Here is a 26,585-nt window from a genome sequence, read left to right as displayed (position 1 = left end):
GTTATGTTGAATGGAGAGTTACTTGAGGAGGTGAATCAGTTTAAGTACTTGGGGTCTGTTGTTGCAGCAAATGGTGGAGTGGAAGCAGATGTACGTCAGAGTGAATGAAGGATGCAAAGTGTCGGGGGCAGTTAAGGGAGTAGTAAAAAATAGAGGGTTGGGCACGAATGTAAAGAGAGTTCTGTATGAGAAAGTGATTGTACCAACTGTGATGTATGGATCGGAGTTGTGGGGAATGAAAGTGACGGAGAGACAGAAGTTAAATGTGTTTGAGATGAAGTGTGTAAGGAGTATGGCTGGTGTATCTCGAGTCGATAGGGTTAGGAACGAAGTAGTGAGGGTGAGAATGGGTGTAAGAAATGAGTTAGCAGCTAGAGTGGATATGAATGTGTTGAGGTGGTTTGGCCATGTTGAGAGAATAGAAAATAGCTGTCTGCTAAAGAAGGTGATGAATGCAAGAGTTGATGGGAGAAGTACAAGAGGAAGGCCAAGGTTTGGGTGGAGGGATGGAGTGAAGGAAACTCTGGGTGATAGGAGGATAGATTTGAGAGAGGCAAGAGAGCGTGCTAGAAATAGGAATGAATGGCGAGCGATTGTGACGCAGTTCCGGTAGGCCCTGCTGCTTCCTCAAGTGCCTTGGATGACCGGGGAGGTAGCAGCAGTAGGGGATTCAGCGTTATGAAGCTTCATCTGTGGTGGATAACGGGGTAGGGTGGGCTGTGCCACCCTAGCAGTACCAGCCGAACTCGGTTGAGTCCCTTGTCAGGCTGGGAGGAACGTAGAGAGGAGAGGTCCCCTTTTTGGTTTCCGTCGACTACCCCCCAAAATTGGGGGAAGTGCCTTGGTATATATATGTGCGAGAGGAAATGTGCTTTTCAGTTTCGGCAGTGAAAGGCTATCACCCAGTCTTGAGCCTTGCCTTCAAACTTGAAGGAATGGACATCTTATCGCTAGAACTTTCCTTACTACTACCCTCAGTCGGAAGTAAGACCTCCCTCTCTGAACGTGGTTCGAGTTCCCCGTCTCTAAAGAAGCCTCCCTACGAACCACTGCGCCAGGTAACAGATCGCCACCTGACTTGGAAGAGGATGTTCCTACTTGCTTTGACCTCAGCCAAACGGGTTGGTTATGGGGAGGGGAGAAGTAACGTTCAGCTTTGTCCCTGAGTTTGTTGCCAATACTCAGAATCCAGGGGTGTCGGATCCTAGATTCGACTCCTTACAGATAACGAGTTGCCGCTCCTTATCTGATGATTCAGATCATCTTTTGCTGTGCCCAAGAGAACGGCAGCCTTTGCTTTTCGTCAGCACCGGGAGAAACAAGAGGAAGATCACCTCAAACACCATCTCTGCATTGAGTTGCAGAGTCATATTACGCTCTGAATCCAAATCCTCCTCTAACATGTCGACGCAGAGCTCACGATGTCAGGGCCATAGCTACGCCCCTGGCTTTCAAAAGAAATTACTCTGTGACGCAGGTTCTACAAGCAAGGGTATGGAAGCGCCAGTCAACTTTCACAGCCCATTACCTGCAAGACGTGACCCACAAGATTATTATTATTATTATATGCTAAGCTACAATCCTAGTTGGAAAAGCAGGATGCTATAAGCCCAGGGGCCCCAACAGGGAAAATAGCCCAGTGAGGAAAGGAAATAAGGAAAAATAAAATATTTTAGGAATAGTAACAATATTAAAATAAATATTTCCTATTTAAACTATTAAAACTAACAGAAAAAGAGGAAGAGAAACTAGATAGAAAAGTGTGCCAGAGTGTAACCTCAAGCAAGAGAACTCTAAGCCAAGGCAGTGTAAGACCATGGGACAGAGGCTATGGCACTGACCAAGAATAGAGAACAATGGTTTGATTTTGGTGTGTCCTTCTCCTAGAAGAGCTGCCTACCATGGCTAAAGAGTCTCTTCTACCCTTACCAAGAGGAAAGTAGCCACTGAACAATTACAGTGCAGTAGTTAACCCCTTGGGTGAAGAAGAATTGTCGAGTAATCACAGTGTTGTCAGGTGTATGAGGACAGAAGAGAATCTGTAAAGGATAGGCCAGACTATTCGGTGTCTGTGTAGGCAAAGGGAAAGAACCGTAACCAGAGAGAAGGGTCCTATGTAGTACTGTCTGGCCAGTCAAAGGACCCCATAACTCTCAATACGATATTTATTGGTCCTTTGGTGGCTGCACAACAGCTGGTGTAATACCTCAAGCTCCTTATTGGACAAGTAGCAGAAGGTTGAGACCACTAACCGGTTTTAGTCTGTGTGAATGAAAAGGAATGCCTGGCTCTCCTTTTCTTCATCCTCCCCTCTCTTGGGGAAAGCAGCATCCTGTGTTCTCTGCACAAGCTGGCCTCAACCACTGCAGGTAAACCATGCCCCCTCGTTGTCCCTAGTACAGTATTGCGTCAATACAGTTGCATACCCTAGCAAGGTGGTATTGGGAAAGTCTTAGTCAGCTTGATTATTTCTTACAAAGACTCTGAATCATTTTTACCTTGACAGTCACACTGCTAATATCTCGACACAGCTTGCGTAGGCCGCAGACCTTGCGTACCAAGGTTTAGCGAGGTGTTGGGGTCTCCTTTATTTTGGTACTAACCTACTCTTAAAAAGGAGACCCCGGATAAAGCCAAAAAGCCAGATCGTCAGGGACATCCACCTTCCTAATAGGTGAGTCACCCTTATGAATAGCAAAGGTTTGTACAGTATTCCAGTTACGTAACAATGACAAATTCAGAGATAATTTGTATTTTTCCCTAGTGATACAAACCTTTAGCTATTTATACAAACTTACCCACCAACCCTGTCCCCCTTGAAGTCCTATCTCCAAGCAAAGTGAAGCACATTCACAGGAGGCCACAACCTGGCCTGAGGGGATGACTGCAAAAGTCATACCCCCAATATGCTTAGAGTGTGGATTTACTGCTGGTTTAGACATAAACTAGTTGCAACATCCACCCTTTCCCGGGCAAGTATGAATCTCGATTCACATTCATAATCAACAGCCAGCATTCACGTCTGTAAACAAAAGTGACAAACTTCTAACTGATGGAGGGGCTGGGCTTCTCACCCATGTTCACTACCTGACGTTAACCACCTCATTAATGATTTCAGCGGTTGTCCTAGCTTGTGCTGAAAACATATTCCTTAATTAAAAGATGAAATGTTTGTATACAGATAAGAACAGATATAAATTACTTTAAATCTTGTGATTTTTATACTCGTCTGATATTTGTTATATCTTCCACTAAGTAGTGACATCAAGAGGAGTGGAATTTTATTAATTTTGAGACTGAAAAGACAAAGATGTCATGATACCAGAGCTCAGGTTACTATCATTAACACTCAGATTAAATCTATTGTACTAGAGATCTAAGTTTATTGAAAGGAAAGAAAATGGGATGTTGGAGATGTAAGCCTATTGAAAGCAAAAAAAAATTTAGAGATGTAAGCCTATTGAAAGCAAAAAAAAATTTAGTTTTTAGTTTTAGGTTGTATGTAGATATAAAACCAGGCTCGAGACTAAACCATTGAGAGCATTAGGTGAGTAACAAAATAATAAATTCTCTCAAAATTCTATTTTTTTTATGATTTGCTACCCAGAAAAGGCTGGTGCTCAATGATGAAATGTCCACAAGTGTTTGCTGTTAAAAAGTAATATGTTAGGTGGTCAAGACATAAATCAGAATCACTGATGTTGGTTTTTATCTTAAAAACTGTTTTCACTCATTATAAATGGCAAGTCATCATGGTGTACCAACCTTTCTATTAGAAAGTAGGTAGGGAAATAATAGATTTTAGTATAAAATCATAGAAATACCTTTTTTTCTTCCCCCTTCTCTTCACGTTGCCTACCTCCCATAATTGGAGAAACTGCTATGGTAGCTACAGTAGATAGTTTTAAATTCCCACTTTTAGGCAAAAAAAAAAAAAATACCCGGGACATGACCTTGCCATTTGTAAACAGGAAAGAGAGAACTATTGCTAAAACACACTGATTCATTTATTTTTATTTATAATCACTTGATACAGGTCTTGGATCAACAAGTACCTCAAAACCCTCCATTTATGATCGATAAAATTTACATAACTTTACAGTAAAACTTCACAGACCATTGAGTATATTACATACATAATGCATTTTCAAAGAAAGAGCAAAATATTTTAAATATAGCAGAAAAAATGTACAGTACATTGAACATTTATGGATTATTTAAAATCAAAATAAGTCTGTTTATTCTTGAACTGGATTATTTTAACCTTATGGTATAAATTGGAAGATAATACCCCTATCAAGCACATTCATAATGACTATTTCTCGTAAACTGTTACTAATAGACTATGGTATATTGCAGATAACGCCATGCACCTAATGACATCAGCAGTTGATTCTTTGAAAATAATCTTTTAACCAATTGGAATCAAATGTAAGTACATAATAAACTATCAAAAACTAACAACATGATCATTAGTAAAGCTGTGACTAATCAATATTTTAATGAGAAAAAAAAATTCTTTTAACTCTTTGGAGACTGATTGATGTCCCTAACGTATGTCATGATCAATGTCCCTGAAGTTGTCAAGTTTTTTCTTCAATCAAAGAATTTATTAGAAATGAAAAAAATTGCTAGGGATTGAGACTACCCACAGCCTCCACCTCCCACCTGACAACACATGCCCCAACTGTGACAGAGTTTGGGGTTCTACAACTGGTATCATTAGCTTGACATCCCAGAGCAATCATACTCGAATCAAGTGATGGCCATGATGAGTGATATTTATCGTATAAAAACTAGGAAAAAGAGGCTTTTGTCATCCTGTTCAACATAAAAGCTTTCACTGTAAGTTTGAACTTCTGAAATTTTAGCAATTCAACTGACAGAATAAGATCATTCCACAATCTGGTCACAGCTGGAAAAAAAAAAGCCTTTAGAATACTATGTAGTGTTAAGTCTTAAGATAGAGGAGGCAAGACTGTTACAATTAACTGCATCCCTAATACTGTACAACATAGAGGATGGTACAGTATGAGATCTAAGATTGTATGTGCCATACATAAAGAACTAATAGACATAATTTTTTTTTGTGGAGCAAATTAAAATGAGAGTCAGCACCTGAAGACCAGACAGGAGAACAATACTTGTGATAAGTTAGAATGAAAGAATTAAAACATTCTCAATAAGCCAAATTTTGTGCAATTGTAGAAGAAACAGACCAAATGTTTCTCAAAAAAGTAAATTTACAATCAAGAATCTCACACAAAATTTTAAAGGCATCATATAGAGTTAAAGAAATATCAACTTGGAGATCTGGATGTTGAGGAGCCATTATCCTCGACATACTTTGAGTTTTGTTAGGGTTCAACTTCATGACCCATAATTTTCACCATGCACTAATTTTAGCTAGATCTCTATTAAGGGATTCAGCAACTCCAGATTGACATTCATGAGATGGAATTGATGCAAAGAAAGAGGCATCATCTGCATATGCAACAAGCTTGTTTTCCAAGCCAAACCACTTAGTGTATATAGTATGAAAAGTAATAATGGGCCAAGAACACTACGCTGAAGAAAAACAGATATTCTTATAATCACTATGGTGTCATCAATAACAATTCTTTGCAATCTATTTCTTAAGAATTCAATAATGATGCTAAGAAAAGACCCACCTACTCCCACTGTTTGAAGAGAAGTACCATGTGATTGACATGGTCAAAGGCACCAATAAAATAAAGGCCAATCATACAAACTTCCTAACCACAATCAAGGGATTTTTTCTTCCACATTAACTTAAAATTTATCATAGATAATTTTTATTGCAATTATGATGATTTCATTGTAAAGTATAATCTTTTAGAAAAAAAAAATAGAAACTGAATGTTAATGGTATAGCTCAAATGTTAAGGTCGATACAGCTATTTGAAGTTCTTTTTGGTAGAGGCAACATGATGTGCAAAATAATGTAATCATCAAAATTAATTTATTTATTTTTTGTGAATCTAGTAAATATCAGTGAAATTTTCCACAAACAATGCACTAATAAGACCCACAAATAATAAACAATTGACACGAGACTTATTACATGACATAGACGTTATGGTTCACATTAAAAAAATGACAATATAATAGCCTGGTGAATGGCACAAGTAACAATTAAACTTAGAAATTATACAATTACACACACTGAAATATATATATTGTAATAAAAACAAGATATAAAAATTTAATCAAGGGAGAAAATTGAATTTTTTTTTTAAATCCAGGGGTAACTCTTTGATGACCCATGGATATATGTCCCCAAATAGAATTTTTATAAAAAGATTCATTAGAAATTTAATTTCGCACCTAAACAAGTAGCTCTTGATTTTCTTTTCTAATGTACAAAATAAATGTGTGTAACGGTGGAAAAACAATAAACTTTCTTAATACTGTATGAAATTTATTTAAAAACAAAATGCAATCATTCGTTAATTCATATTTATTATACTGAAATATTTTTATGCATAAGTAGCAATTATATTTTTCCCCATATCTCAAAATTTATTAGAAATATTTTCTATTCCAATCCAGATTATTCTGTCGTAAAATATTTCCACTTAGAAAGAAGAACTAAACCGAAATGAATGTTATAGCTCATATATGGTCGATGTAGTGATTTGAAAAAAAAAGAAATAAAAGTCTTACCAGTTACTTGCTGGCACTCATAAGCTCCGTCCTGGGGAATAAAACACTAATAATTACTCGGTCATCAAAGAGTTCATAAAGATACTGTTCACAAGGTTGCAGAGGTAACTGTACAGTATTGCATTTAGGCAATGTTTCATAGGGGTTAACTTATGCAGGCTGCAGGACAATAAATAGCTTTTTGCCCCAAGATAATGATTCCATTTCTTCAACATATTTACATCTATAAACTTTCACATTACAGAATAAGAGTTACTACAAGTCGAAACTAATTTCTGTATCAGTTAATTGTGCTTTCACCATTGTTTGTCTATAAGTTACAACAGTTATTTTATAATTTGAAGTACTCTTCCCCACAACTAAAATTAAATAACTGATTTCAAGTAAATTTTTACAGTACAAAATAAAAGTACAGATGATTTATACATTTCAGATATTAAGATGCAAGTTCAAATATTAGAAATAAGCAAAAGAAAAATTACCTTTAGTACAGTACTTGCACTATTGTCGTTTCTTCAATATCAACATTATTAGGCCTTAAAAAGAACTGAGGTCTGTAACATTCAATATACAGGAAGACATTTTTTCCAGCACAATGTTTTCAAAATATCCCAAACTTTATCTACACTTACAATAGTAAACAGGTTTACATAATTTTAGATAATCTATGGTGAACAATTTGATGAGGATATACCTCCTCTACTGAAAATATTGGCACTAAATCAATTAACACAATCCCAAAATTAATTAGGCTGGCATTTCATTTGAAAAAGACAGTGCAGTATATTGATACAGGGCTACCGAGCTCCTTGAAAAATAATAGGAATATGGAAGTCATAAACATTTTAAGATGATAATATTTATCATTGTTAAATTCAATTTCAAGAAAATTTTGCATATTGGAGAACAAACCCAGAAAGGGTTAATAAGAAGAGCACATAAGATAAGGATATACAAATTGGAATGAAAAGCTATTATTGAAAATTTTGTCTTATCAATAACCCTTCCTGATATCAACTGTAAAGGTTAAAAGGTCACTCATAAGCAGCAGAGGCAAAGGAAAGGTCATAGCGCTATGGCCCAATGTCCTACTGATAAAAAATATACACATGGCCATCATTCAAGCAGGCCTCCTCTCCACTTAAGCTAGAACCTGGGAGGACTGGACTAGGCAATGGCTGCTATTTACTCAGCAGGTAAGCCTAGAGGCCCCCCAAAGCTCCTCTTTAACACACAGGGACAGCAGGTTTTCTCCAGTGAAATCTATTTAAAGGCAATACATTACTAAATTGTAGCCTTCTTAATTACTAAACTGCAGTTCACACATATATGTAATGACAGATTGGAAAAGAAGAGAAAAGATACAATGATTTGATGATACCCTAATATTCATTTACAATAATGCACAATAGTTTTAACAGTCAGAACAAACAACTTTCAACATCTTTTACAGAATATATTTACGAAAATTTCAAGTAGAAATATTACAGCCTTTAGAGGGGTAACAATTTTAGTTCAGATAATTTACTTTCTAATATAATCATGATGGTGCTGTATAAACAGTAGAATCTAATCTCCCTCTATTATGTAAAATTAAGATAATAAACATAAATAAACTTTTTTAATACTATGTGGCTTTTAAGTTCTTATACAGAAGGTCCTCAACTTGCAAACATTCTGATACAAACACAAATCCAACTAAAATCATAACTCTAGGATATTGTATAAAAGGTTTGTAATGAAATTCTGTGATAAAACTACAACACTATACTGTATAATTTAATGCAGTTCGCAAAATGATATCTTCAATATGAAACGGGACTGACTTTTGCTGTTGAAAATCACAGGCAGGTGAGTTAGGTAAAGCCTAAACTAAGACAAAACTTAACAAAATTAGACTTATAAACAGCCTCTTGGAACCTATGAAGTTTGTAAGTTAAGGACTTTCTGTATATTGAATCTTGTCAATAACTGTAAATGCTCAACATAGCAGAAGGTTTACCATAACATGCTATAAATATTTCTAAGAAATATAAGTTTTACTTGCATATTTACGACAACACTTACTGTAGTTGCAATTGTTGTTTTTATTGCTTTGAGTAATCCTTCTCAACATTAAATAAATGTTTAATTTACAGTAACCCAATTTAATACTTTATATTTTGACTATTTTTGCTAATTGCAATTTACAAATAAGCTTGGTATTTAATGCTTACAGTGAAAAAATATCCACACGCCCCAAAATAAATTAGGAAGCATCAGTACAGTATTCAAACCTTTACCCTGAACTCTCTTAAGTTTGCTTTCATAGCATAAAAGACATGACTACTGAGGGATTTCAAGAAAAAAACAAGTATTATATACAACTAATCATCAACAATTTGAAGAATAAGACTTCAAAAATGAAAATCATTCATAATCAAATGTAACTAAAGAATAATTACAAAACTTTTCCCATTTTACTTTTGCACTATCTCACTAGCATATACTCAATTGCATCTATAAAGATACAGGTTCGTCCAATGCCGAAAACCTTTTTATGTCTCCAGAAAATAAACCTTACGTAATACGTACTACAACTTTACGACTTGTCAGCTAATTTTACAAAATACACTCCTATATGAATATCAATGTATGTTCTTGAATTTAAGTTAATTACAGGTACAAAAATAATTATTGTAGAAAATTGTCAAATTAGAGAGTGCTTATGCAACTACCATTTTCTGATTCAACATGAATACTTGTGCTAGCCCCACTTCATTCCTTTCCATAGTTTTGATACAAATATATTATATGATAGTGTTAAGTAATTATTTCCATGAATAAGAAAAATAAGGAAACAAATTAGTTTTGCAAGTTTTGTCGGTAAAAAATAGCCAAAGTACTGACGATAATAGTAATAGATATAGTGGCAATGTTCAACATAATATTTGTCATCAGGATTTGATGCTATTTATGCTTTTGAACTAGTTCTAGGGATCATCTAGAGTTAAAAGATGAAAGAGTTTAATATAGTGGAGGATGGGAATAAACCCTAGAATTAGGCTAATTTACAATATACTTCCCCAAGAGATTTGGTTTAAGTGGGAGATTTATTGTGACAAAAAAAAAAAAAAAAAAAAAAATTCTTGCTATAGTCAGGAATCTATCAAGAATGTGTACATATCCTGTATAATTTTTTCAAAAAATTTGAGTAAATTCTTCAGAGGTGGCCATTAAGTAACAAAGTTAGTTTAATCATTTTCCTTATTGAAAAAAAAAAAAAATCTTGCTACATTAAAAAAAATCTTGATCAAAGTGATTAAACCTAATCTTCACAGAACTGAGTTTATTTTAAAATATTAAAATATCCACTCAGGCTTCAGTTTGCTTGTACTGTAAGTTTTTTGCTTTTATCAGGATTTCCTTTCTCTTTCACCATAAAACTTCCTACGTTGAACTATTTTGCTATTTTGAACATTTCTCAAACTTAAGTTTTACTTTGCTCTTTAGATCTGTATGGTTTATATTTGGAACTGACCTACATGAAAATCTATAAAATTGCTTACGTTTTTGCGTTGGGTATTGTTATTAAAGTTACTGTTGTACAACATGTTTGCATTCATCATTAATGTCGACGTGTATCTTATTAACAGCTAATGATGAATAATTATAATAAATAATAAAATACTCAAATTTTATTCAAAACACTAAAATAGATTGCCAAATGTATCCAAGTACCAGATGTGGTAGTAAAATATGGGCAGATATAAACTTGATTAAAAATTATTTACCTATGATAAACTATCATGAATTTGTCTAATGCATTTTTTAAAATTTACTTCAAATAAGAAAAAGTACAATTAGTACTGTAAACCCCACAGTTTATTAAAAGTTCTGGTAAAATCTAAAAAGAAAGAAAGAAACATATTGAGTAACTCACACTTGAAACTTAAATACAGACAGTCTTTACGGTATGAACATCCGATTTACAGACGCGAAATACCAAGAGTCAAAAATATGTTCGTAAACTACGTGGAATTATGATTTTGAAACTAGCGCCACTCCCAACTGGGGCCACACACTGCTGCCAACCAGCACCGACCCGCTATATTCAAAATCCATCGGGTTTGCCATTGTGAGCGTCATAGCTGTTTGTGTGTACTGTATTACCTCCACCATATTTTTGCTATACAGTATTATTGTAATTTACAATAACATTAACTATGGTTGATAAGTAGATTGCTAGTGGTGGTGCATTGAAGTACAAGATTAGTGGTGATAGTGGTACAAGTGTAAAGAAGTGGTAGGCTATTTCAATCGAAATGAAAGTAGTTGTATTCAAGAAACTAGATAGCGGCGAGAAGATGGCAAATATTGCGCGTGCATATCTTGTGAATCTTTCGACAACTGCCACGATCTACAAGACGACAACGAGTTATCCATGACAGCGAATTACTGTATCCTAGGAGTTGACTAATTTATCACCGCAAGAAAATGGTTTTAAAACGTAAGTTACAGTATTTTATTGTTTTCTTTATCTAATATTTATAGTAAAAGGCACTGTACTATACCATAATATTTAACACTATCAAAATATTCATAAGTAGATAAATACAGTAAGTTTCTAGCATAGAATTCAGTAATGAAATTATAAAATAACCTGTTCATTTATTTAAAATGTAAACACTGAAGGTATCTACAAAAATGTAGTTCTTGTGTACGGCCATTTGTAATTTTTTTTTTTTAATAATAACATACTTTAACTGTAAAGTAAGTCGAACATTATTTGTAATAACCTGAAATTGATTTTATATGAAAGGGGACTATATGTTGACTTCTGAAAAATGTAGGCATTTGAGTTAGGCTATGCATACCCTAGGACAAAATTTAACTCTAGAGGTACTTGCACAGTAAGGATTTACGAACAATTCAGGTAACAAAGTATTTCCGTCCCCATTGTTTTATTTTGAAGGAGGACTGTTTGTATACTCTATAGAGCTAAAAGTGATTCCACATAATTTCTAGTCCCAACTACAATACTTTTCACCTTTTCAATCTGAAAGATTTATAATCAATAAAGAAAATTAGAAAAATAGGCTTTTCAAAATATTTACCTGAAAATAACAGTTGTAGTAAGTAAGTCAACCGAATACTGAATTCTCTGTCAATTTGATAAGAAAATTACCTCTCAGAAGAATTGACTTTTAAATACTTTTTGATGAATAATTATTTGTGGTGTGGGTATTTTTCATCATCAATACTTAATTTTTTAAAACCAACAGATTAAATAAAAATCCTAACAATGTATGTCTTTTCAAACATCATAAATTTTACCTTGATATGAAGCAAAGAGTTTTCTTCTAATAAAAATCTTGTCAATTAGGATCAATTCTCCATATTTGAAATTTCTTGGTTCTGCATTACTTACATCCCCTGTTCTCAGTTGGTGCAGCATATTATCAAAATAAAATATAATAAAAATCTGGACACTATGGTAAAACATCATAAACTCTTCTGTAATAGAATTAATGAAGAAATTTGGGAATGAGAAATGTGAAATAATTAAAACTTTGTCTATTATTTTCTTTTAATGTATAGATATTTTTCTTTAGTCAAAATATAAATTTTGTATGCATGACTGCTGGATCATCTTAATCGAGTACAGTACTGTATATAGTAATGTTAATACTGTACATTTTTTCTTTAGAGGAATTATAGTAGGCACTTTGTTATATACCTTGGGTAGAATATTTTGTAAAATTAGCTGTCAAAGAAAATCTGTTGGCCCTGTATCAATATTAAATAATATATCATTTGCTTTCTTACACAGATTTCTAAAATGGCTGGAGCATATAACAAGTCATATTACTTTTTGGGGACAGAATTGGGTTTTGAAGTGCATTATAACTGACTTTTAATTTATCAAATAAGATATTTTCTTTCCTATACAACTTTATACATAATTTTTAAGATAAACTACAGTATTTAAACATACTGTAAGAACAATATTTTCTATCTATACATTATAAACATTTACAATCTACTTTTTGGCAAGTTCAACAGGTAAATCTTTTAGGACACTAATGATAAATCTAGTTTATCGATTATTTTTCGCCATACTGTGAATGGCCCAATTAATTGAAGTCTTCCATGCATTTGACAAGGCTTCGTCAAACTTGGAACGAAAGTGTTCTAGAGCTTCATCCTCTGTTAGATCTAGTTTCTGTGAAAGAAAGACTACAATCAGACATACCCAAATATTGTATTCCTTATAGTAATATGTACACAAGTGCAATCCCTCACATTATGTAGTGCTAGAGTACCTCAGTTCAGGAGTTTATTCTGTTCCAGGAGCAAGCTTGTAAACCAAAATGCAAGTGAACCAAGAGAATTTTTTCAATATTTAACTTAGCCGATGATTATAATAGCTGCAACTCTGTTGCTCGACAGAAAAACTCTACGTAAAAATTCGCCAGCGATCACTACACAGGTAGGGGGTGTACTCAACAGCGCCATCTGTCGTTCAGATACCCATTACTCATTGTAAACAAAGAACTCAATTTTCTCTCTGTCGGGCTACCGGCAAGACCTACTAATTCGCTGTTGCTAACTGGATTTGTTTTCACAACTATTTGGTGAAGTACACTATTCTAGTTTTGAGCTTTCGCTATGCAGGTGTTTTATCTTCATCTTAAAACTTGAACTCGTTTTGGATAGATTTAATTATGGTGACAAAGAGAGTATGGACTTTCTTTCACTTTTAAATGGCCGACCCTTCCCTTAGACGGAAGTGTGTTTAGGCTTTTAGTAATTATCTTATCACGTTATAGATTTTCCTATATATATTTTATATCTCTCCGCCTTTATTAGGCCTCTTCGATTAACTTTCCATTTTTTATAAACATATAAAAATAAATTTTAATGCTTTGTTTATATAGAACTTTCCTGAGAGTAGGCGGTCCTAACTTGGAAACTGAAGTTAATCAACGTTGAGCCCTTTATATCGTAATTAGCTTTTAAAGAGCTAAGGATTTAAAACTTTTTAAATGTAATTTTTTATGAAAGAATTTCTTTGATAGTCTTCGTACTGTTTTCAAAGATGAACTAACGTTTAGTTTTTTATGCTACGCAGTTGTTGACGTTCAGGACGTTCAACATGCGCTCTATCGTTACGAGAGAGAGAGAGTGTATCACGGTTTCACTTTGCAGTAAGAGTAAATCGATTCTGACGTTTTGTTCATTCTTTCTTAGCTTAAATGTTTTAAATTCTAATTTAAAGGAACTTTTTATTTGAAAAACCTTTCAGTTTTTTTCCTTTAGTCAAATAACATGTTTTTTTGACGATATATAATTGGGCTCTTCTCTTAGGTGCGAAATCAAGAGAGAAAGAGAGAGAGAGATAGAGACGGAGGGAGAGAGAGGAGAGAAAACGTTCCGTTCAAGCGGGTAACGTTGTTCTCGTGTTACTCACGTCCCTAGTCGCTGTACGGGGAGGAAGGATAAAACGTTTTTAGGTTTTTATTCTCGTCCCCAGGCTATGTGCGGTGAGAGATTGAAAACGTAGTTATATGAACTAGTGTTTAGTCTCTTTCCCAGCCACTGATTTTTCTTTTTATCTTAAAATATGTTTTCTGTTTTTTGCTGGTATTATGAGCTTGCATTATACGACTAATTTCGCAATTACTACCTTTTAATGAAGGGTAGAATTGCGTGTTTCAGGTAGAAATAAGTGCAAAACAGAAAATCGAAGTGATAAAGTGATATGCTCAAAGTGTTACAGTGTTGCGTCCGAGGCGCAAAGTGTTACAGTGTTGCGTCCGAGGGTTCGTCTGTTCGTGCCTGTCGTTCACCTAGTCCGGGACCTCTTACAAGCTCCCAAGCCCAGGGGAGAAGTAATGTCAAACGACTTATGGGTTCGAGAGGCCTTGACCAACGAACAGACGTTTTCCCTCTATGGTATCGGGTGAATCTTACCAAGATCTCCCCTACCATAAGACGAGAGAGACGTTGTTTCTCCTCGCCATCCGTAGGCTTTTCGCATAAGAAACCTGTCACAAGGTTTCGGAGCCCTTAAGCGAAAGTCAGTCCTTTCAGGACAGGTCCAGCGTCCTGGTTACAGCCATTAGGACAGCTCTGACCCTATGCAGTCATCGGATAACTGCTCGCCGCCTAACAAAAGCGTAACACAGACTCCGAGTCTTTTTTTGTAGGCAAAGTGTTGCGGTCACAGACGTTACCCTCGTCTATTACCACAACCTTTTCCGTTGATCCTTAAGGGGTTGTATGGCAAAACATGCAGTATATGCTTGCCTCCCTTATGGAAGACTATTCTGCCGATTAGTCCGTTGAGTCTAGCCGTTTATCTCATCGATATCCTGGCTTTCAGCCAACCTAACATTCCTTTGTGCTTACTGTTGACGTTGGCGTAGCTTAGTCACGTCAGTCAGGTTGTTTAGAACCACACTCGATGCGGTCTCGTGTGGTTTTTCAGCCGCATTTGGACGTTAGGCCACTGGCTGATGCTCCTGTTGATGTTCAAGACGTTCACTAACAATCGGAGTTGACTTGTTTTGACGCTGTGCGTCAACCTCCGCATTCTAGAGTTGTTTTGACTGCTCAGTCTAGGCAGTCAAAGCAGTCTCGAGTGGACGCTGTGCGTCCTCACGCACCTGTTGTGGTTGACAGTTCACAGACTGTCAAGTAGTTACATGACGTTGCGTTCTGGTCCGCTACTAATGCACCAGTAAGAGACTCAGCTTTTATCGGACAAGGTTCCTGTAGATGAGGAAGTTGCTGTTCTCCCTCCTACTGATATTCCCTTGAGGACTCTGTCAGATGGAGAGGAGCCTAAAGCTGCTTAGCCTCCTATGGACTTTAATTAAATCATGATGATTTTTTTAAGGATCTTTGTCCGGATCTTTTTGTAACTGCTGCTCCTCGTTCGCCTAAACGTCAGAGCTTACACTAGGCCTAGCTACTTCGAAGCCGTTGTTTTTAAGCTAGTGCTCTCTCGCTCTCCTAGAGAGCGTTACGTTGGCTAGGCGACTGGTTTTTCACCAGGAGGAGTTTGGGGGATATAGCCTTTGCTTTCCCTTCTTTTAAACTGGTTTATAGAGCGAGAGTCTGATATGACACGAGAGAAGTTCTCGGCTTGGGAGTTCATGCCTCTGCCCAGATAGACTTCTCAATTCTGGTAGACTCTCCCTGGCGCCTAACCAGGAGACGCTCCAAGTTGTTTACAGGTCAACTTCACAGCTGTTGTCGAGCCTTTGAAGTTTTGCTGTACTATTATGTTACGCATAACAAGGCTTTCAGGGATGGTAAACGGTTCCGCCTCAGTCGCTAACCCCGTCTGTTGCCACACCTGCTCCCGTAGACCCTAAATGGGCTTTGCTGCAAGACATGCAGTCCAAGCTTGCATCCTTGATAGAGGACTTAAATGCGGAGAAGAACCTTCTGGCCAACAACCTTCCAACCGGTCGGTTGTGCGCCCTGTTGACGCTGAGGTAACCTACTCGCGTCTGCCAGTTGAGGTGGTTACTCCACCGATGCGACCCAGTGTGGGTTGCCAGCCGCATGTTGACATTAAGCGACGCTCGGAGGTGGTTTTTGACGTTCAGGACGTTCAACAACCAGCAGAGGTGACTTGTTTTGACGCAGTGCGTCAACCTCAGCAACCCGGTAGGGTGTTGACTGCACAACCCAGACATTCTAGACAGTCTCGGGTTGACGCTGTGCTTCCTCGCGCACTCATGGTTGTTGACAGTTCACAGACTGTGCAGCAGTTCCATGATATTGCGTCCGGCTCCGTCACGCATCCACCAGTGCGACCGGATTCAGCGAGCCAGACGTTGCCCACTCCGTTGCCGTTTCCTCATCAGTTTCGGATGAGGAACCCTCTGATGAGGACGTTGCTGAACAACAAGACGATCAGCCCCCAGCCCTGCTATCCATCCAGAAGATGCTGAAGAAGGAAAGCTGCTCAGTCAGGCTGTGGATGAGTCTGGTAGGGACACTGTCATCCGTGGATCAATTTGTGTCACTAGGAAGACTACACCTCCGTCCTCTTCAATACCATCTAGCTTTTCACTGGAAAAAGGACAAGACGCTAGAAGCGGTCTCGATCCCGGTTTCCGAAAAGATAAAGTCTTGTCTGACTTGGTGAAAGGACAATATCAACCTAAGAGAGGGTCTTCCCCTGGCTGTTCAGACTCCCAACCACGTTCTCTTCTCGGACGCATCGGACGTAGGCTGGGGTGCGACATTAGACGGTCGGGAATGCTCGGGGATATGGAACTCGAGTCAAAGGACAATGCATTTCAACTGCAAGGAGCTACTGGCAGTACGTCTGGCCTGGAAAAGCTTCAGGTCTCTCCTTCAAGGCAAAGTGGTGGAGGTGAACTCGGACAACACCACGGCTTTGGCGTACATCTCCAAGCAAGGAGGGACCTACTTTCTGACATTGTACGAGATCGCAAGGGACCTCCTCACCTGGTCAAAAGGTCTAAACATATCACTAGTAACGAGGTTCATCCAAGCCAACTTGAATGTCATGGCAGATTGTCTCAGTCGGAAGGGACAAATAATTCCAACAGAATGGACCCTCCACAAGGATGTATGCAAGAGACTTTGGGCCACCTGGGGCCAGCCAACCATAGATCTCTTCGCAACCTCGATGACCAAGAGGCTCCCAATATTTTGCTCTCCAATCCCGGACCCAGCAGCAGTTCATATAGATGCCTTTCTCCTAGATTGGTCACATCTAGATCTATATGCATTCCCTCCGTTCAAGATTGTCAACAAGGTACTGCAGAAGTTCGCCTCTCACGAAGGGACAAGGTTGACGCTAGTTGCTCCCCTCTGGCCCGCGAGAGAATGGTTCACCGAGGTACTTCGATGGCTAGTAGACGTTCCCAGAACACTCCCCCTAAGGGTGGACCTTTTACGTCAGCCACACGTAAAGAAGGTACACCAAGGCCTCCACGCTCTTCGTCTGACTGCCTTCAGACTATCGAAAGACTCTCGAGAGCTAGAGGCTTTTCGAAGGAGGCAGCCAGAGCGATTGCTAGAGCAAGGAGAACATCCACCCTTAGAGTCTACCAATCGAAGTGGGAAATCTTCCGAAACTGGTGCAAGTCAGTATCCGTATCCTCGACCAGTACCTCTGTAACTCAAATAGCTGACTTCCTCTTATATCTAAGGAAAGAACGATCTCTTTCAGCTCCCACTATCAAGGGTTACAGAAGCATGTTGGCATCAGTCTTCCGTCACAGAGGCTTAGATCTTTCCAACAATAAAGATCTACAGGACCTCCTTAAGTCTTTTGAGACCACGAAGGAGCGTCGTTTGGTTACACCTGGTTGGAATTTAGACGTGGTACTAAGATTCCTTATGTCAGACAGGTTCGAGCCGCTACAATCAGCCTCCCTGAAAGATCTCACCTTAAAGACTCTATTCCTGGTATGCTTAGCCACAGCTAAAAGAGTCAGTGAGATTCATGCCTTCAGCAAGAACATCGGATTCTCATCTGAAACGGCTACATGTTCTCTACAACTTGGTTTTCTAGCCAAAAACGAGCTGCCTTCTCGACCTTGGCCAAAATCGTTCGATATTCCAAGCTTATCGTATGGTTGGAAATGAACTAGAAAGAGTCTTATGCCCTGTAAGAGCTCTTAAGTTCTATTTAAAACGAACTAAACCTTTACGAGGCCCGTCTGAAGCTTTGTGGTGTTCAGTTAAGAAACCATCTTTGCCTATGTCAAAGAATGCTTTATCCTAGTTTATCAGACTGTTAATACGAGAAGCTCATTCCCATCTGAATGAGGAAGACCAAGCTTTGCTGAAGGTAAGGACACACGAAGTTAGAGCTGTCGCAACTTCCGTGGCCTTTAAACAAAATAGACCTCTGCGAAGTATAATCGACGCAACCTATTGGAAAAGCAAGTCAGTGTTCGCGTCTTTTTATCTTAAGGATGTCCAGTCTCTTTACGAGAACTGCTACACTCTGGGACCATTCGTAGCAACGAGTGCAGTAGTGGGTGAGGGCTCAACCACTACAATTCCCTAATTCCATAACCTTTTTAATCTTTCTCTTGAAATGTTTTTATTGTTGTTTTTGGGTTGTCCGGAAGGCTAAGAAGCCTTTCGCATCCTAGTTGATTTGGCGGGTGGTCAAAGTCATTTCTTGAGAAGCGCCTAGATTAGAGGTTTTGATGAGGTCCTGTTGTATGGGTTGCAACCCTTGATACTTCAGCTCCTAGGGGTCGCTCAGCATCCTAAGAGGATCGCGAGGCTCTGTAAGGAAGACGTACTTAAAAAGGCAGAGTAATTGTTCAAGTCGACTTCCTTACCAGGTACCTATTTATTTTGTTTAGTTATTTTGATAACTTCTAAAATGAAATAAAAATTCTTAGCTCATATGATGTAAACATATTTTGCTGGTCTCTACCCACCCCCCTGCGTGTGAATCAGCTATTATAATCACCGGCTAAGTTAAATATTGAAAAATGTTATTTTGATAATAAAATAAATTTTTGAATATACTTACCTGGTGATTATAAATTAAAGGACCCTCCCTTCCTCCCCAATAGAGACACAGTGGACCGAGGAGAAAATTGAGTTCTTTGTTTACAATGAGTAATGGGTATCTGAACGACAGATGGCGCTGTTGAGTACACCCCCTACCTGTGTAGCGATCGCTGGCGAATTTTTACGTAGAGTTTTTCTGTCGAGCAACAGAGTTGCAGCTATTATAATCACCGAGTAAGTATATTCAAAAATTTATTTTATTATCAAAATAACATTTTCCCAGTTCCCCATAAGAATTAAATGAAAGTCTCTCAATGCATTACCCAACGTCCATAAATATACATATACAGTGATACCTCGGTACTCGACCATAATCCGTTCGAGATCCGTGTTCGACCTCCGATTTGTTCGAGTACCGAATTTTTTTTCCCCATAAGAAATAATGGTATATATTCTATTCCGTTCCCAAGCACTCGAACAGGCCCAAAATATTAATAAAACGTGTACCTAAACAACAATAATTATCTAAATGTGTATGAAATTGGTCAGAAAATCCTATAAAACAATTTTAAACCATTTACTGTACTAAAATAAAACAATTTTAAACCATTTTCTGTACTGTAGTGAACATACCTTTGAGCAGCGGTTCGATGGCATACAGGGATGGATGTGGAGAGGATGGAAGGGGGAGGTTACTGCTTGGAAGGAGAGTCCCCTTCCATGATGTGGCGGGGTAGTTCTCCTTCAGGAGTTGTTTCTCTCTCCAATGAAAGGGTGGGCAGATCTATTTCAGGGGTTTCTTCTCTTCTTTGTCTCTTCTTTGGAGGAGAAACAGGCTTTGATGTAGCAGCTTTCTTTTCTTTTGTGAAAAACTGGTCTATTGTTAATTGTTTCTTCCTCCTCTGCAGTATTCTTCGAAAATGATGAATACCTGTTCTATTACGAATACCTGTTCTATTACGAAACTTTTCAAACCAACCCCTGCTCGCTTTAAATGTAAATGAATCACTTTCACTGGTACTCGGACTTTTCTTCACTAATTCTTCATAGATATGCAACGCTTTTTCACAAATGAACGCTTCACTAACACTTTCCCCGGCCAACTGTTTTTCTTTAATAAATATTAAAAGCAACTTTTCCATCTCCTCAATCACTTGTGGCCTTTGCTTAGTTACCGCCGTAACTCCCGTTGCAACATTCGCCTTCTTAATCATTTCTTTATGCTTTAAAAACGTAGAAATGGTCGACTTCGCCATTCCGTATTCTACCGCTAAATCGGACACTCGTACACCATTCTCATATTTCGCTATAATTTCCTTCTTCAACTCGATCGTTGTTCGCACTGTTTTCCTCTTCTCCTTCCCCTTAACACTCATTACTTTCTTGGGACTCATTATGAAAGCTAAAAAAGCAATTAAAAGCACTGAAAATCACTAAATCACAACGAATGCTGATCGCGCGTTGTCTGAGTGACGCTCTCGAGAGAACTGATGCTTCCCGAACAAGCGAGAGTGGCCGAGATGGCGCGATCATCACAAAGCCCATGCGGTCGTCACGTGTTCGGCTGGTCGAGTACCGAATTTTTGGTCGAGCACCGCAGCAAAAATTTCTCGAAAATTTTGGTCGAACTCCGAATTGTTCGAGTATAGAGTCGTTCGACTACCGAGGTATCACTGTACTCTAATTATTAAAGGTTTGTAATGTTATGGTAAAGAAAAATTTATAACCCCTAACATTAAAAATTAATACAAAATCATTCACAATAAAGATTAGAAATATTGAAAAATTCATTCACACTTTTTACCTCTGATCGTCTTGGATGGCGTATGGTAGAGGAGAATAGGTTTACTGCATGGGGGAAGAAATTCCCTCCATGAAAACTTGAGGAAGTTTAACTTCAAGTATTAAGGTTTGCATTGCTAGGAAAAATGATAGGAAAGTTGAAATATGCTAGCTATTATCTAAAAAAAAAAAAAAAACTATCCAATATAGAAAAATAAAGAATATAAATAGGGATATTTTTTTTCCTTTTCTTGAAAAAGAAAGTCTCTTATTCTTCAATATCTTTAGCTTCCTTACTCATAAGATACAAAATTTATACAATATCTTCGTTGCATCTACTGCATGTTTGATCGCTTGATCAATTTCATGTTCCTTTTCCCATTTTAAAACTAGCAGGCTTTGTATGACATATTTACTTTTACAGGATGAAGGACACACTGTGTTGAATTGTCCATGGTGTTTAAACGAATAAGGAAGATGGATTGCCAATATCCCAGGTATCGGATAATGATCTAACCATTTTGTACAATTTGACAGAGGGTCTGATTAAACAGACTCAAGTGAAGAAGAGGCAACAAGTATGCCAGGTCTCCATATTTGTCTCATTTTCCTGTGGAAAGTTCAAATGAGCTTGAACCTACGATTTCTCCCCTATTACACATCGAGTCCATGCCTTGCATGTTGATGTACTGGCTCCAGAGCAGAGGAGATATTTCTTTGGTATTTATGTCATATCAGATTCCTTATTCTAGCCTTTAACAAGTCCTTGGAGACAAAACAGCATCTCCCAATTTTTTTTTTTTTTCATCATCATCATTCAGCCATGCTCGTTGAGTACAGTGGTGATCAATTAAGACATTACACTATTGGCTAATATGACAAATTCGGAGATAATATGATATTTTCATTATGAAATAAATTTTTGAATATACTTACCCGGTGAATATATAAATAGCTGACGTCTCCGACGGCCCGACAGATTCCAAAAACTCGCGAGCGATCACCATGAAGGTTGCGGGTGTGCCCACCAGCGCCGACTATCGGCCAGATACCGCATATACTTCTCAACCACTCCAGTTCTTCTCAGTCCTCTGGGTCTCTATCGGGGAGGAAGGGAGGGCCTTTAATATTATATATTCACCGGGTAAGTATATTCAAAAATTTATTTTATAATGAAAATATCATTTTTAAATATTAAACTTAGCCGGTGAATATATAAATAGCTGATTCACACCCATGGTGGTGGGTAGAGACCAGTATTAATACAATAAAGGCGTATATGCTCAAGAGTTTTTGACAAATATTTCATAAAAAACCAACTTAAGTATAGGTACCTGGTAAGGAAGCTGACTCTGATGATTACTCTGCCTCATTAGTCCGCTTTCCTCATGAAGCCCAGCCATCCTCCCAGGATGCTGAAAGACTCCCAGGAGCTGTTATATCCAGGGCGAACACCCCTATAACAGGACCTCATCAAAACCCTTAATCTGGGCGCTCTCAAGAAACAACATTTGACCACCCGCCAAACCAAAAAGATTGCGAAAGACTTCCTAGTCTTCCGTACAACCCAAGACAAGAATAAAAACATTTCAAGAGAAGATTAAAAGGATATCGGGATTAAGGGAATGTAGTGGTAGAACCCTCACCCACTACTGCACTCGCTGCAACGAATGGACCCAGTGTGTAGCAGTCCTCATAAAGAGTCTGGACGTCTTTTAAGTAAAATGAAGCGAACACTGACTTGCTCCTCAAAAAGGTCGCGTCCATAATACTTCGAAGGGATCTATTTTGCTTAAAAGCCACCGAAGTCGCTATTGCTCTCACTTCGTGAGTCTTGACCTTAAGCAAACTACGATCCTTCTCACTTAAATGAGAATGTGTCTCCCGGATTAAAAGTCTAACAAAGTAAGATAACGCATTCTTAGACATGGGCAATGAGGGCTTCTTAACGGAGCACCATAAAGCCTCAGAACAACCTCGTATTGGTTTAGTTCTAGACAAGTAAAAGTTAAGAGCTCTAACGGGGCACAGCACTCTTTCAACTTCATTACCTACGATCTCTGAAAGACTAGGTATTTCAAAAGATTTAGGCCAAGGACGAGACGGAAGTTCGTTCTTGGCCAAAAAACCAAGTTGAAGAGAACATATAGCTTTATTCGTCGAGAAGCCGATGTTCTTACTAAAAGCATGGATCTCACTGACCCTTTTAGCTGAAGCCAAGCTCACCAAAAAAAGTGTCTTGAGGGTAAGATCCTTCAGGGAGGCTGAATTTAAAGGCTCAAACCTGTTTGACATTAGGAACTGTAGGACCACGTCTAAGTTCCAAGCAGGAGTTGAAATATGACGCTCCTTAGAGGTCTCGAAAGACTTAAGGAGGTCTTGGAGATCTTAGTTATTTGAAAGATCCAAGCCTCTATGCCTGAAAACAGAAGCCAACATGCTTCTGTAGCCTTTAATGGTGGAAGCAGAGAGGGAGCGACCGTTTCTCAGATACAGGAGAAAATCCGCAATCTGCGTTACAGAGGTACTGGAGGAGGAAATAGAGGAGAACTTGCACCAATCTCTAAATACCTCCCACTTCGACTGGTAGACCTTGATTGTAGAAGATCTCCTAGCCCTCGCGATCGCTCTGGCCGCCTCCTTCGAAAATCCTCGAGCTCTTGAGAGTCTTTCGATAGTCTGAAGGCAGTCAGACGAAGCGCGGGGAGGCTTTGATGAAGTCTCTTTACGTGAGGCTGCCGTAAGAGATCCATCCGTAAAGGCAGACTCCTTGGAGCGTCTACCAGCCATAGAAGTACCTCTGTGAACCACTCTCTCGCGGGCCAGAGGGGAGCAACCAACGTCAACCTTGTCCCTTCGTGAGAGGCGAACTTCTGCAACACCTTGTTGAGGATCTTGAACGGTGAAAATGCGTAAGCGTCCAGGTGAGACCAGTCCAACAGAAAGGCATCTATGTGGGCCGCCTCTGGATCTGGGACTGGAGAGCAATAAGTCGGGAGTCTTTTGGTCAGCAAGGTCGCAAAGAGATCGATGGTGGGTTGACCCCAAGTCATCCAAAGACTCTTGCACACATCCTTGTGGAAGGTCCACTCTGTAGGGATCACCTGACCTCTCCGACTGAGACAGTCCGCCAAGACATTCAACTTCCCTTGGACGAACCTCGTCAACAGTGAGATGCTTCGATCTTTTGACCAGATGAGGAGGTCCCTTGCGATGACGAAAAGAGCGTGGGAGTGAGGGCCTCCTTGCTTGGAGATGTAAGCCAAGGCCGTGGTATTGTCCGCATTCACTTCTACCACCTTGTTTCGAAGGAGACTCTCGAAACTCGTCAGTGCTAAATGGACTGCCAACAGCTCCTTGCAGTTGATGTGAAGGCTCCTCTGGTCTGCCGTCCAAAGACCCGAGCATTCCAGACTGTCCAGAGTCGCCCCCCAACCCAAATCCGACGCGTCTGAAAATAACACATGGTTTGGGTTCTTGTCTGCCAGAGACAGACCTTCTCGAAGTCTTATATTGCTGTCCCACCAGTCCAGGCAAGTCTTGACTGGCTCGGAGATCGGGATCGAGACCGCCTCCAAAGTTTTCTCCTTGTTCCAATGGGAGTCTAAATGGAACTGGAGAGGGCGTAGGTGAAGTCTCCCTAGAGAGATAAACTGTTCCAGGGATGAAAGCGTCCCTAGGAGGCTCATCCAGCTTCTCACTGAGCAATGGTCTTTCTCTAGCATGAGACGGACTTTGAGCAAAGCTTGCTCTATCCTGTTAGCCAACGGAAAAGCCCGAAAAGCTAGACTCTGTATCTCTATCCCCAAATAGAGAATCGTTTGGGAGGGAGTCAGCTGAGACTTCTCTATGTTCACCAATAGGCCCAACTCCTTTGCAAGATCCAACATCCACTGTAGGTCCTGCAGACAGCGATGACGGGACGACGCTCTGAGTAACCAGTCGTCCAGGTACAGGGAGGCTCTGATCCCCGACAAATGTAGGAATTTTGCTACATTTCTCATGAGCCTCGTAAAAACAAGAGGAGCAGGGCTGAGGCCGAAGCACAGTGCTCGGAATTGGTACACCACATTCCTGTATACAAACCTTAGATACGGCTGAGAATCTGGGTGTATAGGAATGTGGAAGTACGCATCCTGCAAGTCGAGAGAGACCATCCAGTCTCCCTCTCTGACTGCTGCTAGAACGGATTTGGTGGTCTCCATCGTAAACTTTGTTTTGACAACAAACACGTTGAGAGCATTGACATCTAGCACCGGCCTCCAACCTCCTGTATGCTTTGGAACTAGGAAGAGACGGTTGTAAATCCCCGGTGATTGAAGGTCCGAGACTTTCACCACCGCCCCCTTCTCTAGCAACTGAGACACCTGCAGATGTAATGCCTGTCTCTTCGACTCCTCTCGATACCTGGGAGAGAGGTCTATCGGATCTTTTACTAGAGGAGGTCTCCGTACAAAAGGTATTTTGTAACCCTCCTTTAGCAACAAAACAGACTCCCGGTCTGCACCCCTCTTCTCCCAGGCCTGCCAGAAGTTGGTCAATCTGGCCCCTACTGCTGTCTGAGGACGTGAGCAGTCAGACTCTGCCACGGGAGGACTTAGATCCTCTCCTCTTACCTCTCTTACTATCGGCACGAGAGCCTCCCTTACTGAGAGCTCTGCCACGAAAGGGCGGGATAAACCTTGTCGCTGGAGTATCAAATTTAGGTCTGATGACATAAGAGGACGAAGGTACAGCCTTACGCGCAGACGTGGCCATCAAATCATGAGTATCCTTCTGCACTAGAGATGCTGCGATATCCTTAATCAACTGCTGCGGGAACAGGGCAGAAGACAATGGCGCAAAGAGTAGTTCTGACCTTTGACAAGGAGTGACACCTGCAGACAGGAAATAACAAAGAGTCTCCCTCTTCTTAAGAACTCCTGCTGTAAAAGTAGCAGCGAGTTCATTAGAGCCATCTCGGATAGCCTTGTCCATGCAGGACATAATTTGCACAGAGACATCACGGTCTGCTGAGGAGATCTTCCTGCTCAAGGCTCCCAGCGACCAATCCAAAAAGTTGAAAACTTCAAAGGCCCGATAAACTCCTTTGAGGAGATGATCTAGGTCTGAAGAGGACCAGCAAACCTTCGAGCGTCTCATGGCCAGACGACGAGGAGAGTCTACGAGGCTTGAGAAGTCTCCCTGGGCAGAGGCAGGTACTCCCAAGCCGAGAACTTCTCCCGTGTCATACCAGACGCTCGCGCGAGAAGCCAGTTTAAAAGGGGGAAAAGCAAAAGCTGACTTCCCCAAACTCCTCCTGGTCATTAACCAGTCGCCTAATAAACGCAAAGCTCTCTTAGAAGAGCGAGAGAGTACTAACTTTGTGAACGACGGAGTCGAAGCAGCTAGGCCCAGCGTGAACTCTGATGGTGGCGAACGAGGAGCAGCAGACACAAAATGATCAGGAAAAAGTTCCTTAAAAATAAGCATGATCTTCTTAAAATCAAGAGAGGGCTGAGCAACTTTAGGCTCTTCTCCATCCGAAAAAGTCCCCAAAGGAATATCAGTTGGAAGGGGATCAACGACTTCCTCACCCGACGGAACTTCGTCCGACAACTGCCAAG

General features: G+C 39.4%; 1 protein-coding gene and 1 long non-coding RNA gene across 3 annotated transcripts in view; one reads left to right on the top strand and one right to left on the bottom strand.

The window, feature by feature from the left end:
• The window catches only part of LOC137658522 (uncharacterized), a 63,338-nt gene extending 58,843 nt beyond the window's left edge, over positions 1-4,495 (top strand). The window contains exon 3 of the long non-coding RNA XR_011047354.1: positions 4,360-4,495. This is a non-coding gene — a long non-coding RNA (uncharacterized lncRNA). The remainder of the gene's footprint in view (positions 1-4,359) is intronic.
• A 7,743-nt stretch (positions 4,496-12,238) lies between these two features.
• LOC137658512 (phosphatidylinositol 4,5-bisphosphate 3-kinase catalytic subunit delta isoform-like) overlaps positions 12,239-26,585 on the bottom strand; it is a 119,702-nt gene continuing 105,355 nt past the window's right edge. For both annotated transcript variants that reach the window (XM_068393289.1, XM_068393297.1), the window contains exon 22: positions 12,239-12,892. In XM_068393289.1, coding sequence (XP_068249390.1) covers positions 12,767-12,892 — 126 coding nt within the window. In that variant the 3' untranslated portion in view covers positions 12,239-12,766. The remainder of the gene's footprint in view (positions 12,893-26,585) is intronic.

Source organism: Palaemon carinicauda, chromosome 1 (assembly GCF_036898095.1).
Source record: "Palaemon carinicauda isolate YSFRI2023 chromosome 1, ASM3689809v2, whole genome shotgun sequence".
NCBI lineage: Eukaryota > Metazoa > Arthropoda > Malacostraca > Decapoda > Palaemonidae > Palaemon > Palaemon carinicauda.
This window is presented reverse-complemented; position numbering and strand designations above follow the sequence as displayed.